Source organism: Hypomesus nipponensis, chromosome 11 (assembly GCF_054491055.1).
Source record: "Hypomesus nipponensis isolate SF chromosome 11, ASM5449105v1, whole genome shotgun sequence".
Taxonomy (NCBI): domain Eukaryota; kingdom Metazoa; phylum Chordata; class Actinopteri; order Osmeriformes; family Osmeridae; genus Hypomesus; species Hypomesus nipponensis.
Window position 1 is genome coordinate 18070001 of NC_140371.1, and position 14303 is coordinate 18084303.

At 45.9% G+C, this 14303-nt stretch overlaps 1 protein-coding gene across 2 annotated transcripts in view; it reads left to right on the forward strand.

Annotated features, from left to right (window-relative positions):
- LOC146268512 (heterogeneous nuclear ribonucleoprotein L-like) overlaps nt 1-11430 on the forward strand; it is a 20907-nt gene extending 9477 nt beyond the window's left edge. Inside the window, exons 3-14 of one of the 2 annotated variants that reach the window (XM_084710299.1) lie at nt 220-338; nt 1096-1333; nt 2448-2540; nt 2847-2936; nt 3104-3176; nt 7159-7230; nt 7842-8059; nt 8272-8393; nt 8723-8924; nt 9281-9338; nt 9606-9704; nt 10643-11430. In XM_084710299.1, coding sequence (XP_084566425.1) covers nt 220-338; nt 1096-1333; nt 2448-2540; nt 2847-2936; nt 3104-3176; nt 7159-7230; nt 7842-8059; nt 8272-8393; nt 8723-8924; nt 9281-9338; nt 9606-9704; nt 10643-10698 — 1440 coding nt within the window. In that variant the 3' untranslated portion in view covers nt 10699-11430. Of the gene's footprint in view, nt 1-219; nt 339-1095; nt 1334-2447; nt 2546-2839; nt 2937-3103; nt 3177-7158; nt 7231-7841; nt 8060-8271; nt 8394-8722; nt 8925-9280; nt 9339-9605; nt 9705-10642 lie in introns of both variants that reach the window. The other variant, XM_084710300.1, reaches the window with a different exon arrangement.
- The last annotated feature ends 2873 nt before the right edge of the window (nt 11431-14303 follow it).

The following is a 14303-nucleotide window of genomic DNA, read 5'->3' on the forward strand; positions in this document are numbered from 1 at the left end:
TAAGAAACAGTTCAATTATTCAACCTGAGAGCTCATCTCTGGTCCTCCCTCTCAGAGTGACTTCAGTTTTAAACAGGTATAACACAACTGCACTTGGTTTGCTGAATGTTTATGGCAGAATGCCTGTGTGACCTATGTGTGTGTATAATATAAGGCCTCAAACCATCAATGTGTTGTTCCTCCCACTAACTGTGTGTGTGTGTGTCTTGTGTGTTTCAGGATAATGGAGAGGAGTCCCACAGGATTGCCCCATCTCCGGTCGTCCACGTCAGAGGGCTGTGTGAGGCTGTGGTGGAGGCTGACCTGGTGGAGGCCCTGGAGAAGTTTGGACCCATATGGTGAGAGCTCTCTAGAGATGTGTCGGTATGTGTGAGTGTGCATGGGTATGTGCGTGTGACATGCTGGTTCCCATCACCCCTCTACATCTGAGTAAGGAGCTCATCACTGTCTGTGTCAGACAGAGGTTCCTCTCAGAATCTCATCACGACTCCTGAAAATAGACTTCCACCCTGACAACAAGGCCTCTATTCCTCTGGAATAGAGGTCATATGTAAGTGAAAGAATTTCAGTCACGGCATGTATGCTCTCGCTGTTCTGTAATTTAACTTGTAAATCAGTGTGTTGGTAGACTGGTTATGTAGATATGTTCGATAGATACTATACAAGGATTGTCCCCCTTGGGAACAGGCCTACAGATGTGTCGTGCTTTATCCTGTTGAAATCAGGGGGTTGGAGTTTGCCTAAATCAACTGATTAGCATACGATACACAACGCTCTCTCTGCTTTGAAGAAATAAAACCACCTCCAAAACAAATACTAGTAAAGAAGATAGACTTAGACAGACACAGAGCTGTGAGTGTATTATTCAGGCCCCTTGGGTGGTGCAGACAGACCTCATCGAGAGATTGGAGGTAACGATCCACCGTAGTGTAGCAGTAGGAGTCTACACACACAGCAGGCTTGTTCAAGCCGGTACACAGGGTTGTGAGAAACGACACCAGCTGTAGAGAACACGGAAAAGTGTCAACTCATAATACAATGAGAGATACACATGTAGATTTAGTGTGTGTGCGCGCGTGTGTGTCTCTCCACCAGCTACGTGATGATGATGCCCTTCAAGCGCCAGGCTCTGGTGGAGTTTGAGGGAGGGGAGAGTGCTGACCGCTGCGTCTCCTGTGGGTCCAGTGAGGCAGTGTACATCGCTGGCCAGCAGGCCTACTTCAATTACTCCACCAGCAAGAGGATCACCAGACCCACCAACTCTGACAACCCCAACAGTGGCAACAAGGTCCTGCTGCTCTCCATACAGAACCCCCTCTATCCAATCACCACGGTAAGAACACAAGTTCAGAACCCCCTCTAACCAATCACCATGGAAAGAACATAGAACCCTTCTATCTGATAGATAATGGTCAAAGCATAGACATGAAACCTTTTTTTTCTGCCCAATCTCTGTGCTGGCATCATAGCCTCAGAAACACAATTGGCGTAGAACCCCCCTCTACCTTGTTTCCATGGTGAGAACAACTTTTACCCTATCAACAGGGTCAGAACTTTCTCTCAGAAAGCCAATCACAGTGTTTAACAGCTTCAGGTTTTCACAGTCCTTTCACATTGCCATATGATGGATGTATTCAGCCTGTGCTAATGGAAATAATTTAACATCACCAAGGAAACGCAAATGAATGCCAACTTGGCAACACATCCATATCATACCATCACTATGGTAATGGTAAATCGACGTTAGCGACCATGTACCTATTTGTGTGGTTACCAAAGTGAATATTTGTCCGATACATGAATATATGTACAGCTATGTCACATAGCATAGACAGTATTTAAGTTATTAACACCATGTTCTGCTTCCCTTCCTTCCTGGTTTTATGTGCTCTCCTACCTCTCTTGCTCTACTGCTCTCTTATCTGTCTTTCGATACCATTTCTCTTTCTCTCTGTCACTCTCATCTGCATTTTCATTCTTGTGAAACAGACAGACAAGCTACACACATGTTTAAACTGTGTACTTACAGCACTTGTTTTGTCTTTCTTTATATTTTGACTTACTGTGTTTATTGCTATGCACCAACCTACCAAAGAAAATTCCTCATACGAGAGAGAGAGAGAGAGAGAGAGAGAGAGAGAGAGAGAGAGTGAGAGAGAGAGAGAGAGAGAGAGAGAGAGAGAGAGACACAGAGAGGTATTTTACACATACCTCTTGAACACCGTCAGCTACAGCTGGCTAATTGACTTCTTTGTTTGGTTGTGCATATGTCTGCCTGCTCGTGTGTTAGCTGAGCCTGGGTTAATGAGTTGTTTTATCTCCCAGTAGCTGCCTGGGTGTGAACGGATTTCTTAACAGCCTTTCATCCTGTTAACTGTCACCTTTTCTTCTCGCCTGACGCCGCAGTACGCGTTTCCTCATCCTCTCCTTCTTCTCTTGTCCTCCAGGATGTTCTCTACACGGTGTGTAACCCAATTGGCAGCGTGCTGCGCATCGTCATCTTCAAACGCAATGGCATTCAGGCCATGGTGGAATATCCTGTCTTGTAGCTTGGGCAATGTGTTTAGGCATGTGTGATTGTGGGGTTGTCATGGTGTTGCTCATCAATATCACTATCTCGCCATATCCTGGGATCCATCTTAATAGCTTCTTAATACGGCTACGTCAACACAGAGCTAGCAATGAGATGATACAGGTGTTAATATTGTGTAGTGAGTTTAACCTATCCAGCTTGAAGTCATAGGCGTGGTGTTGTGGGTGTGGGTGGGTAAGGTTGTGTGTGTGTGTGTGTTTATGTTAATGCTGGTATAGGTGTCTATCCTTAACTGGCCCTCCTCAGGTTTGAGTCCATCCAATGTGCTCAGAAAGCCAAGGCCGCTCTCAATGGAGCAGACATCTATGCTGGCTGCTGCACCCTAAAGATTGAATACGCAAGGGTAAGACACAACACACATGCAGACATTCATGACAAATTGTTAGGTTTTTTTAAATACACATCATGACGATATAGTCAGCCACATTACAGAGGCCACACACACATTGGTAGACTGTATTGTGGAGCGTTTTCCCTGAGGGTCTATATCCATGGTCTCCCCTCCTGTAGCCGACACGTTTGAACGTGATCCGTAACGATAACGAGAGCTGGGACTACACCAAACCGTACCTGGTACGAAGAGGTAAGAATCTGCTTTCCTATTTTCTTTTTCTAGGTCTATATCTTTCTCTCTCTGGGCGCGTATGTTTCCACGCCTTTGCAATTTTCACAACTTCCCTCTGTATACCTTTCTATTTCGAGCTGCTATGGAGCTGAGTTGCTAAGCTTTAGTGGAAGAAAGAGTCAGGTCTTCTCAGGTCTCTCTCTCTCTCTCTTTATCTCTCTGACACAGCAGTGTTTCTGTCTGTGTATCCTGCAGAATGCTGAGGTAATGCACAGTCAGGTGACGATATCAGAAGTTGGCTCTTTCTCTCGCCTCGTTGTCACCAGTGCTAGATAAATCAGCTACTTTCTGCGAGAGAGAGAGAGAGAGAGAGAGAGAGAGAGAGCGATAGAGAGAGAGAGATAGAGAGAGAGAGATAGAGAGAGAGAGATAGAGATAGAGAGAGAGAGATAGAGAGAGAGAGAGAGAGAGAGGGAGGGAGGGGAGATTAAGAACAAAGAGTCAGAGAGAGAACAAGAGGAGCGGGGAAAGAGAATAAGAGGGGTTGGGACTTGGAGGGAGGGTGGAGGGCACTTAATCTGAATTTCAGTTTGTGTCAGCTGAAACAAGCCAGAGAAACAGCAACATTTCTATTCTGTCTACTTGCTTACTAAACTCACTGAGTGCATGGAGGGGAAGCTCACCTCCAAACAGGGATTTGGAATCAGCTCACCCTCTCTCGTCCTAGCCTAGGCCTCTAGCTGGGAAATACGACTAAACTGACCCACGATCAGCACGTAGCCGCAACCTCACCTCCACTCAGAATGATAACCAGATCCATGGACAGACACAGTGGAAATATCTGTGTTTCTGTAACGCACCAATGGTTAGCACACTGGTTGTCAACATGGGTCTATCCCTATTCTGGTGAGGAATCACTGGGACTGTTAGTGCTCCCTGTTGGGGGGGTCGTAAAGGACCCGCACGGACCTCAGACCTCCAGTCAACCACCACACAGGTCGAGAATTCAACCACAGCGCACGTCTCCTTCTCCAAGCAACGCACTCTCACACCCGCCTCTCACAAGCCTGCACTGAAGCCTTCCCACCCAGGGGATAGAGGGAGAGAGGGAGAAAGAGAGAGAGGGATGGACGACAGGCTGACCCTGCACTGCAACACGCTTCCATCTTCACTCTTCCAAACCCAAAGCGAGGGAGAGACTTCTCATTCATCCTGACCACATGCAGACGCATCAACACGCCCAGGAAGCTACAGCGCCACCTCTGGCCTGGAGGACTGTGCTGCTCCTATTGACTCTGCTCTCTGTCCTTCCCCTCTGTGCTGTTACTCTGTACTCTGTATTCTACCTAGATCTCACAGTCACAGTCACCTACTGCTGTAAGATCTTCTAAATATCATCAGACGGCTAAGGATAGATGTCATATTAGAGTGTTATATTAGCGTGTCATGTAACAGTATTTCTGTCACTGTCGATGTGTTGACATGCCTTGTGAGCAGAGAGCTGTCCAGGGAATGTTAATATGTTGTTACTCAGCAATGTTTATTTTCTGTATGGAGATGTAGTCGATGGAGGAGGCACGTCATGTGGGTAAAGAGAGTCAGGTTCTCGTCAGAGCCCGTGTCCAGAGCTAGGCGGGTAGATCTGCTCGTCCTCTGAGTCGCGAGGTCTGAAGAACAGGTGTCAGCATGGCACGAGAACCCTTCAGGAATGAGAGCTCTTGACAACTGCCACAACAGGGTGTCTGTTTCCTCGACCCCTCTCTTTGGGTACTGTGGTGTCACACACTCGCACTCTGCACCTGCGTGCCGTCTGCTCGCGACGAGCCCAACGCTGGGTCCATGCTGCTGCTACTCCCAGATAGGAGATTAGCCACTTTGGAGGCCATCTTCAAGGACACAGAGACCTCACATCCAGACACATCCCCCTTTCCCTCTACCCTTGCTCCCCCCCCCCACACACACACACAGACATACAACCCCACACACACACACACACTAGCTAGCCCAACAGAGATTCCGTTAGATCATTCGCCAAAAGTGTCACCATATTGTCTATAACTACATATGTTTATACATTTTTACCGTAAATAAAGAGTTGTTTCTGCTCAGAGCCATTTTCATGTAACCACCTTGAGTTGGACTGGGCAGTGGCCTGCAATTTACAAACAGAAGACTGCAACAACAGACCAATCAGTTCTCCAAAGAACTGATTGCACTTTCCCAAAGAGGGGAAAGTGCAGATAAGAGGTCATTACCATCCCAGCACCCCCCTGTGAGAGGGGTGGGTCTTGTTGAGAGCCTTGCCATTCCTGCTCTCCTCTACCTGAGCAAAGGCAGCTCTCCCAGCAGGAGCGCAGCTTCTCGTTGGGGGGTCCTAATGATGGATATATTCCTGTCTTTTCTTCCTGGGGGCGGGGAGTAAGGAAAGAGGGATTTTGTCAAGCCGCGGCACAGGGAGGGATGATGAGAGGGGAGGGTTTGAGAGGATAATAATAGAGACTATAAGACAGGCTGGTGAGTGTGTGGAGGGGGAGGGGGGGGGGGTTGGGGCAGGGGGCTGTGGTAGATGCTGCTTCCCCTGCCAAAGCAGAGGGTAATGCGTGCACACTTGCCGTGCACTCTCCTAATCTCCTGACTGAAGGTCACTCTTCCTGCTTGATGTGCACAGACTCTGTGTAATCCTCCCCTTATCGTTTTACACCAATGCAGCATTGGCAAAGTTTGTGTGTGTGTGTGAGAGAGAGGGAGAGAGAGACCCATGACCTTACTCCCTCTTTTCACACACGCAAGCACACACACACACACAGGTTTTAGAGATTGACTCCTCTGAGCTATCGCAGTGCCTTATTGGCTATCCAGGATCCAGTTACTGCTTTGTCAACCTGTCAAACCGTGTCTCAGTATAGTAACACCATGGGCTCTTTTCAAGGCTTTTCCCAGTTCCCCCCTTTGCTTCTACTACACAATTTACTACACATTCTGAGATAACTTGCCTCTCAATCTTTTGAAATTGTATAAAGCCTGAAGGCAATACATGGACACAGAAGACCATTGAGGAGGTCTGAACTTTATCTGTCAAAGCCTCTAAACAAATGGTGCTCAGTACATCGCTTGGCTCCTAGGAAGACTCTCTTTACCCACTGTGCTTCCTTCCTTGGCCAAGTTTAAAATGGGATGTTGTAGGTGACACTGCCTTGACGGCACAGCCAAAACTAAATTCCAATACCTAACATGTCCTATTTTTGATAACGCTTCAGAGTTTACCTCAGTGTCTCCACAGTGGACAGGAACTGACTGTCATACCATGTGATGATGTAACACAGGTTGATGTTGTGCTCTGGTCCTGAGACTGAGAGTGACTTCCTGTCTCACTGAGAGAGACTTCCTGTCTGTGCCAGTAGACAGCCATGGCCTCTATCTGTCACATGGTTGATGTGCTACTATAGACCTCAGGTACTGTTCCCACATTGTCTTTGTATGTAAAACTCTTAAACCAAACAAAAAAAATGTCCTTCTTCATGTGACTCTACTGTAGTAGTTTCTTATTTTAATGTATTTCATCTTCTGTACATTGAGTAGATAACTGTCTTACGATGTTATCTAGTTTCCGCAATTGAATGCACAATTGAAATTTATCACTGAATGATTTCCTGCTTTCCCTGTTGTACTCATGTTATTATGAAGACATACTGTTATCGTTTAAAAGGTAATGCAATATATGTCTTGTTTGGTTAAAATGATAAATGTGTCTCATTTAACCACATGATATTTAATACAGCTGTTTAGCTCACTGTTTCATTGTTGTAACATGTCATTGAATGTTAGACAAACCATGTGAAATTCACAAGCTCACCTATAATGCCAGACATTGTTACTGTCTAGGTAAAAAAAAATAATCATACCCCCAGGTGTCTTTGAATAGCTTTTAATTTGACTTCCAAACCCCAGGCTTGTCTTCATTGTGTGTGTGTGTGTGTTTGTCTGTGTATGTATGTTTCAGACCGTGGGAAGGGGAGACAGAGACAAGCCATTTTAGGAGAACATCCATCATCGTATGGGGATAATGGCTATGGTAAGAAAACCCTGACTGGAACATTGTTGCTCAGTCTACCATCTAGCATGTACGTGTAGCTGCTTCCTTGGTTTGGCTGATTGGTAACTGTGTCAGTGTCTTTTCATTCTCACTCACACTGGTTGGCTACTTTATCCACACCCCTCACCTCTGATGGGAAACCTAAACCTGCTCCTTGAATACCCACTTAAGCACACCCACACACACACACCCACACACTCATGATGGAGGTATAGATTCCCAAGAGCTAGTGAAGGATGCAGGTGTACCTTTCATCTGCCTTAACAGTCTGTTCCTCCACAAGAGAAAGTTAAACGTATAACTAATGAAACAAATGCAGCACATTCATCCACATGTATCAGTGGTGTTACTCTCCTCAACATTTGGTCTGACTCGGGTGCTTTTTTAATTAAAGACATGTCACAGGACCCATGTGAAACACGAGAATCGTGTCAGGGAAGACGTCAGTATGAATGTCAGCTGTATACTCAAACTGTTTCAATATAGAACTGTTTTATCAATGGTTTGCCCATACTGTATTCTCTATGGTAGTTAGTAGCCTATAGCACCCCTCTCCTAGCCCCCTCTCCTGCCCCCTTGTGTTCCTCCAGGCCCACACTGCCCCCTGCTGCCTCTGCCTGGCAACAGCAGGTACAAGCTCAACTCCTCCCATGACATCCCAGAGGTGGTGTCCTACCCTCTGCCCCAGAGCTCCTCCTACATCAGCCACAACCCCAGCTCTGTCGCCATGGTGAGCGGGCTGCATCCCGCCAAGATGAACTGCACTCGCATCTTCAATCTCTTCTGTCTCTATGGTAACATTGAAAAGGTCAGCTGAGTTTCTGAAAAACAATAAGGGACTGAGATGGTTGAGCGTGTGTGCATGTCTGTGTGTGTGTGTGTGTGTGTTTGTGTTTGTGAATGGCTTGTCTTTAATCTGAGATTTGTTGATTCAGATCATTTTATAAATGAAGGCATAACCCTTGGAATTCCCCCTCTGTGTGTGTATGCGTCTGTGGCGTGTGTGTGTGTGTGTGTCAGGTCAAGTTCATGAAAAGCGTTCACGGCACAGCCCTGGTGGAGATGGGTGACGAGTATGCCGTGGACAGAGCCATCACACACCTCAACAGTATCAAGGTGTTCGGCAAGAGGCTCAACGTCTGGTGAGTGAGCCTACGCCGCACAACACCCAGTGCACTGTTATTTCCCTCTCCGCCTCCTCTATCTCTTACATGTAGTCATTTAGCAGACGCTCTTATCCAGAGCGACTTACAGTAAGTACAGGGACATTCCCCCGAGGCAAGTAGGGCCTTGCGTTGTGCCCAAGGACACAACGTCATTGGGCACGGCCGGGAATCGAACTGACAACCTTCAGATTACTAGCCCGATTCCCTAACCGCTCAGCCACCTGACTCCCATCTCCCCCGTCTCTTCCTCTCCCTGTCTGACTGTTCCTCCCCCCCCACCCCCCTTCCCCCTCCCAACGCTGCAGTGTGTCCAAGCAACACGCGGTTATCCCCAGCCAGGTGTTTGAGCTGGAGGACGGCAGCAGCAGCTACAAGGACTTTGCCATGACGCGCAACAACCGCTTCACCAGTGTCGGCCAGGCGTCCAAGAACATCATCCAGCCGCCCTCTTGTGTGCTGCATTACTACAACGTCCCGCCCTGCATCTCAGAGGAGCAGCTGCTCAGGGTAGGAGCCCACTGGATCCTGTCAGTCCGTTGAAGGCCCATGATTTGAATTTGAATGTTCTTCCATTCATTTATAAAAGATTTATGTTATTTATACGGGCAGTCTCCTTGGTAGAGGTTAACAACAGGTCGGTGGATGTTTGAATGTGAGGGAGGGAGTCATGGTGCACTGTAGGTCACCTGCACACTGTGGATTCAGGGACTAAGACAGCAAAGTAAAGGGCGTGAATGGAGAGGTCAGACAATGAAAGTGCTCCCTCTGCTGGTGGGCAGGGTTGAGCACAGAGAGCAGGCAGACTGGTGAGGTTACAAACGTCGACTGATCCTGGTGTCACCATCTCTGTCTGCCATCCACAGTTATGCTCGGAGCACGACACGCCTGGTTTTGTCAAGTTCAAGATGTTTGATGCCAAGCGTAAGTTTTACATTTATTGATAAAAAAAACGACACCTCAGCACGTAAACGGAATTCCAGTTATATAGAATAAAGAGAAGCTGCAGTGCCAGATTTGTATTCTATTATTGTATTGTATCATTGCCTCCTTAACGTTACCATATTATTTGGGACTGATCTGCAAATCTTCTGTTGTCTGTTGTTTTGTTTTTTTACCTATGTCTCTCTCTCTTTCCTCTCCCCCTCCCTCTCTATTTCCTCCCCTGTTTCCTTCATCTCGCTCTGCCAGCCTCTTCCAAAACCATCTCGGGGTTGTTGGAGTTCGACTCTAAGACTCAGGCGGTTGAGGTCTTGACCGTGCTCAACCACTACCAGATTAGAATACCTAGTAAGTGACCACAGGTCTTGGCTGTCCTGCAAGGGCCAAGCTGACCGCATGGTTTAACTACAACCATACAGTGCTCTACTGAGAAACGTCCGCATTCTACCATGATCACAGATTAAGTTGAACGGATTTTACTAGGGGATGGCGGCTGGTAGGATGACACTACTACCGTGTCTATTATGTGAAAATTATTGCTAAAATTACATATTTTTGCTAGAAAAACTGTTTTGTAGCCATTTCTCCAGATAACTCCCTGTTACTATGAGGGAGATTAGAGCAGGCACCAGGAGAGATAGGACGATTTTCAAATTCTATCTGCTTTCTCTATTGGCAAGGCAGATGTCATATCCTAGCCTTCTGGAGGCCTTACCAGCGTAGATTAGGAGTAGTGTGTGTGTCTGTGTGTTTGTGTGCGTGTGTGTGTGCATGTATGCGTGTGTGCTTGCATGCGTATGCGTATGTGTGTGTGTGTGTGTGTGTGTGTGTGGGCTTGAGAAATATTGGGAGTCACACCAGGACAGGAGTGTAAGCACCATCTGCTGAACACCCTGTGTGTTCCCAGACCGGACTTAACACTGCTGTGCTAAGGGTTCTCCATGCCAGAGTGCTCAGTAGCAGCCTGGTAGGTGTGGGGCAAGCCATAAGACCAGGCAGCTTACATCAGAGAAGTAGCCCTTGATCAAACAATGCATGCATTGTGTGTAAAAATACTGGTGCAGTCAGATGGCTGAACGGCGAGGGAATCGGGCTAGTAATCAGAAGGTTGCTGGATCGATTCCCCGCCGTGCCAAATGACGTTGTGTCCTTGGGCAAGGCACTTCACCCTACTTACCTCGGGGGGAATGTCCCTGTAATTACTGTAAGTCGCTCTGGATAAGAGCGTCTGCTAAATGACTAAATGTATATTAACTTTGTGTAACCATTTGCATCTCCTCTCCCAGATGGCTCCAACCCTTACACCCTGAAGTTGTGCTTCTCCACCTCCTCTCACCTCTGAGCTTACAGCGCCACCCATGGGGAGACCACATGACCGAGCCTTGGCCTGGAGAATGGTGGATTGAGGGATGGAGATAGAGATAGAGAGGGAGGGAGAGAAAGAAAGAATGAAATTAAAGTTAGTTTGAGAGAAAGATAGATGAAAAGAAACGGAGAGAGCAAATGCAGGAAATTGATGGATGAGAGAGGTCGGAAGTGTCAAGGACCGAGCTTTGGGCCACCAAGCCATTGAGAAAACACCTATTCCCAAACTCAGCACCTTTGCCACAAAGAGAAAAAAAACTGAACTCGACACACAAGTGTGAAACACTTGGAGAACATGTTCTCTTTTTATTCGTCGTATATATCAGCCTTTTTCAGTTCCCTCCATTTTGTTTTCTCTGGTTTACTGAGAACCAATCGGAATTAAGAACAGAGATGAGACGCCCACACCTGACTATGCGGGTGTGCTCTCCTCCTCAGCATTCCATGCGGTCGAGCATGATAAGCAGGTGACCTCTGTAAAGACTGCAATTGGACAGCCTAATTGGCGTCCAAGGTGAACCCATGGCCTAGGTTTTCCCTGCATATGGTTTACTGTTCTGAGGCCTGTTCAAGGTGTCTACCACACAGACTGACAGCTGAGCAGAAGACACTCAGATGGCTCTTCAGATTATGTATGTGTCAATATTGACTTACTGTCATATGTAAATGTGTATAGAATGTCAATGAAATCTCTACTACGTGTGCCGGAGGAGCGTGTTATTGATTTTGTTTTGGGATGATAAATTGACATTTAATGGCCTGTTTTTGAAGGGATGGTTGAACATGTCCCCTAAGCCTCAGAGCTAGGTCACATTTTGTCATTACCACTAATGGTCACAATCAAAGTTTAGAAATCAGATACTAGGTCAGGGCTTATAGCAGCACCTTCAACCATTGAGGCACTGGTTTTTTTTTATGTTTACACACTATAAGCCCACTTTGTGTAAGTAATTGTGTTTGGGGTAATGGGGGGTGGGGTTTAATGTTAATGCTACAGGGTTTAGTCTGTGATGTCATGGCCAACCTACACTCTGTCAGTCAATGTCTGTAGATTTGCACATTTATACTGTTTTAGTCTTAGCTAAACAGAGGTCCAACAATTTGACAGTAAGCAAAGCCACCTAAAGCTGTAGTTCCCTGCTTGAATCAGTGAGACTGCAAATATTTGACTCACTAATCCCCAGTCCTTCAACTACAATAGCAGCAATATCACAGATGTACAGTAGAGTTTCTGAGCCTTTCATAGAACTAAAAAGCTTTTCAAAACACTTTTCATTAAGGTTACATAAACGACCACGTAACAACAAAGCAATACCTATAGGAAAAAAACATTGGTACATAGCAACTGCTATGTGATTAAATGGTATCAAGTGTTGCGGCATTGGTTATTACAAAAGTGTAAGAAGATAATTACCATGAGTGGAACTAATCATCAGTTCCTATGTAACTACAATGTGTATACTGCTATGTAACTTGGTAGGTAATGTAACCTTGATGTTGCTCCTATTTCTTTTCACAAAATAAACACTGTCTGCAAGCCATTCATTCAGACAAATCAGTCATAAAAGGTTATTACATTAAAATCCTGTATATGAATTTAAATGGTTTGTTATATAGTTCAAGGTACTAACTCACACACTGATATACATAGGTCTTCAAATGGTTCTCATAGTCTAACCTCTCTACAAGTACAGTATGTGATAGTAGGACCATACATGGGGGATCAAGAAATGTTGATGTTGAGTGTGACTTTCATTAAACAATCAGCAGTCTCCAGTGTGGTATAAAAGAGTTGTGTTGTGTCGGTTTACTACTGCCATTCAGAAAGTGTTTTTGCATACACTTGTTTTGTGCTTTGAGTTCATGCTTTGTCAAACAGAAGACAAAGGTTTATAATGCTGACTGCAACCATGTTCCCTGCGGGATGGATCGATGAAATTATTTTGATGGTTTTGTGGTTTTGTCTTGTGGACAGAGAGTGGAGTTTGGTTACCTGTTGCTTCAGCAAACTAAGCCCGGCATAATAAAACACTCGTCTATGTTATTGGTGCTAGCAGATTCCACCTTAGCAGAACACACGTTCTCGAACAGGTCAACACTTGGGAGTGTAAATTCTAGATTCCTGTCTACCTTGGATTGCCATCCCAAAGACACTACACCTTCTCACAGTTCTTACTCAGGTATCCATTGAGGAGGGGGAAGTGTGTGTGCACGTGTCTCAAATTTCTGCAGACTGCTGGGCCAAGTTAAGAATAGAAGCATGGTGACACAGATTAGCGCCCCCTTTTCCCTTCTCTCTCTATCACTCTCTCACTAGTGGGTCCCTTTCTGATAGCCTGGGACGCTATATTTAGACACTGACCTGCTCTCCCTGTCTCGATGGACATGGGGGGGGGGGGGGGGTTGTTTTATCTGCATATTATCGACAACATTTGCATGTTATTCTTACAGGAATGTTCCTTTTTCATGCACCAATACCATTAGATATGGTATTGGCGTATTGATTTTTGTTGTTGTTGTACTGTACTAACTGGTGTTGCTGATCTGTAAACAGCACTCTTGAGGTCATTTGAGGTTATATTACACCTGTGCATCACAAGGCGTACAGGAAAGTCCTTCAGGAGACCCTAAAGGTCACATCTAATCCTTGAATGGAGGGGGATCTCCTGGATCAGTTACACTGGAAGGGTCTGTGTTGGCCTGCATGGGTATGTGCTATGTGCATCATTTGTGTGCGTCATGCATGAAGTCATGTTCAGTGTGTGTGTTTACTGTGTCCCGTGTGTGTGTGTGTGTGTGTGTCCGCGTGCATTGAACCAGTGCCATATAGACACTCGATCACTGTTTGTTCCTCGGGTCCAGGAAATCTGGGTGGGATCTGTGAGAGGCTATTTAAGGCTGGCTGTGAATCCCCTCTCTATCTGCCCACCATACCCTGAAGTCTCTCCCATGCATCCCACCAAAGAGCCACAGCCCTGGCCCTCTCACATGGTTCCAGTCTTCCTGCCTCTGTGGCTCTGGCTTAGGGTGGATTTCTTGACGTAGTCTCCCTGACACCTGACAAAGGGCAAACGGAGAAAGGAGGTGAGTGGTAAGGCTCACAGCTTTCCGAGGAGGATGACATTCTCTGGTGACAGGGATCCTCTGCCTTTAGAACAGCATTGCTACAAAAACAACTGAAAGTGAACTGGATTGTTTTCTGGCCAATTTTCCAAGGATTCTTCTTGGACCTCTGAGATTTATTGAATATTTATCAGAATCTTATATTAATATAAGGATAAATAATATGTATTATCTTATCCTTAGAAATAATCAATACAGGGGCCAATATATATTACCCTAGAATAAATAGTTTTCCTGAGAAAGGGCATTGCAAGGTAGTTTGATCATAATGACTATTGACTTTCCAGAAAACTTGGAGGACAGAGCCAAGTTCAGTCCCAGCCAAAGCAAACACAGTGACAAAAGAAATTGGCTTACAAAGCAAGTTTGTTGCAGTCTAAAGAGTCCAACTTAAGGAAACGGATGTACAACTGAACCTTTCATTTCTTTCCATTGTATAGAGAGGTCAAGAGATGGTTG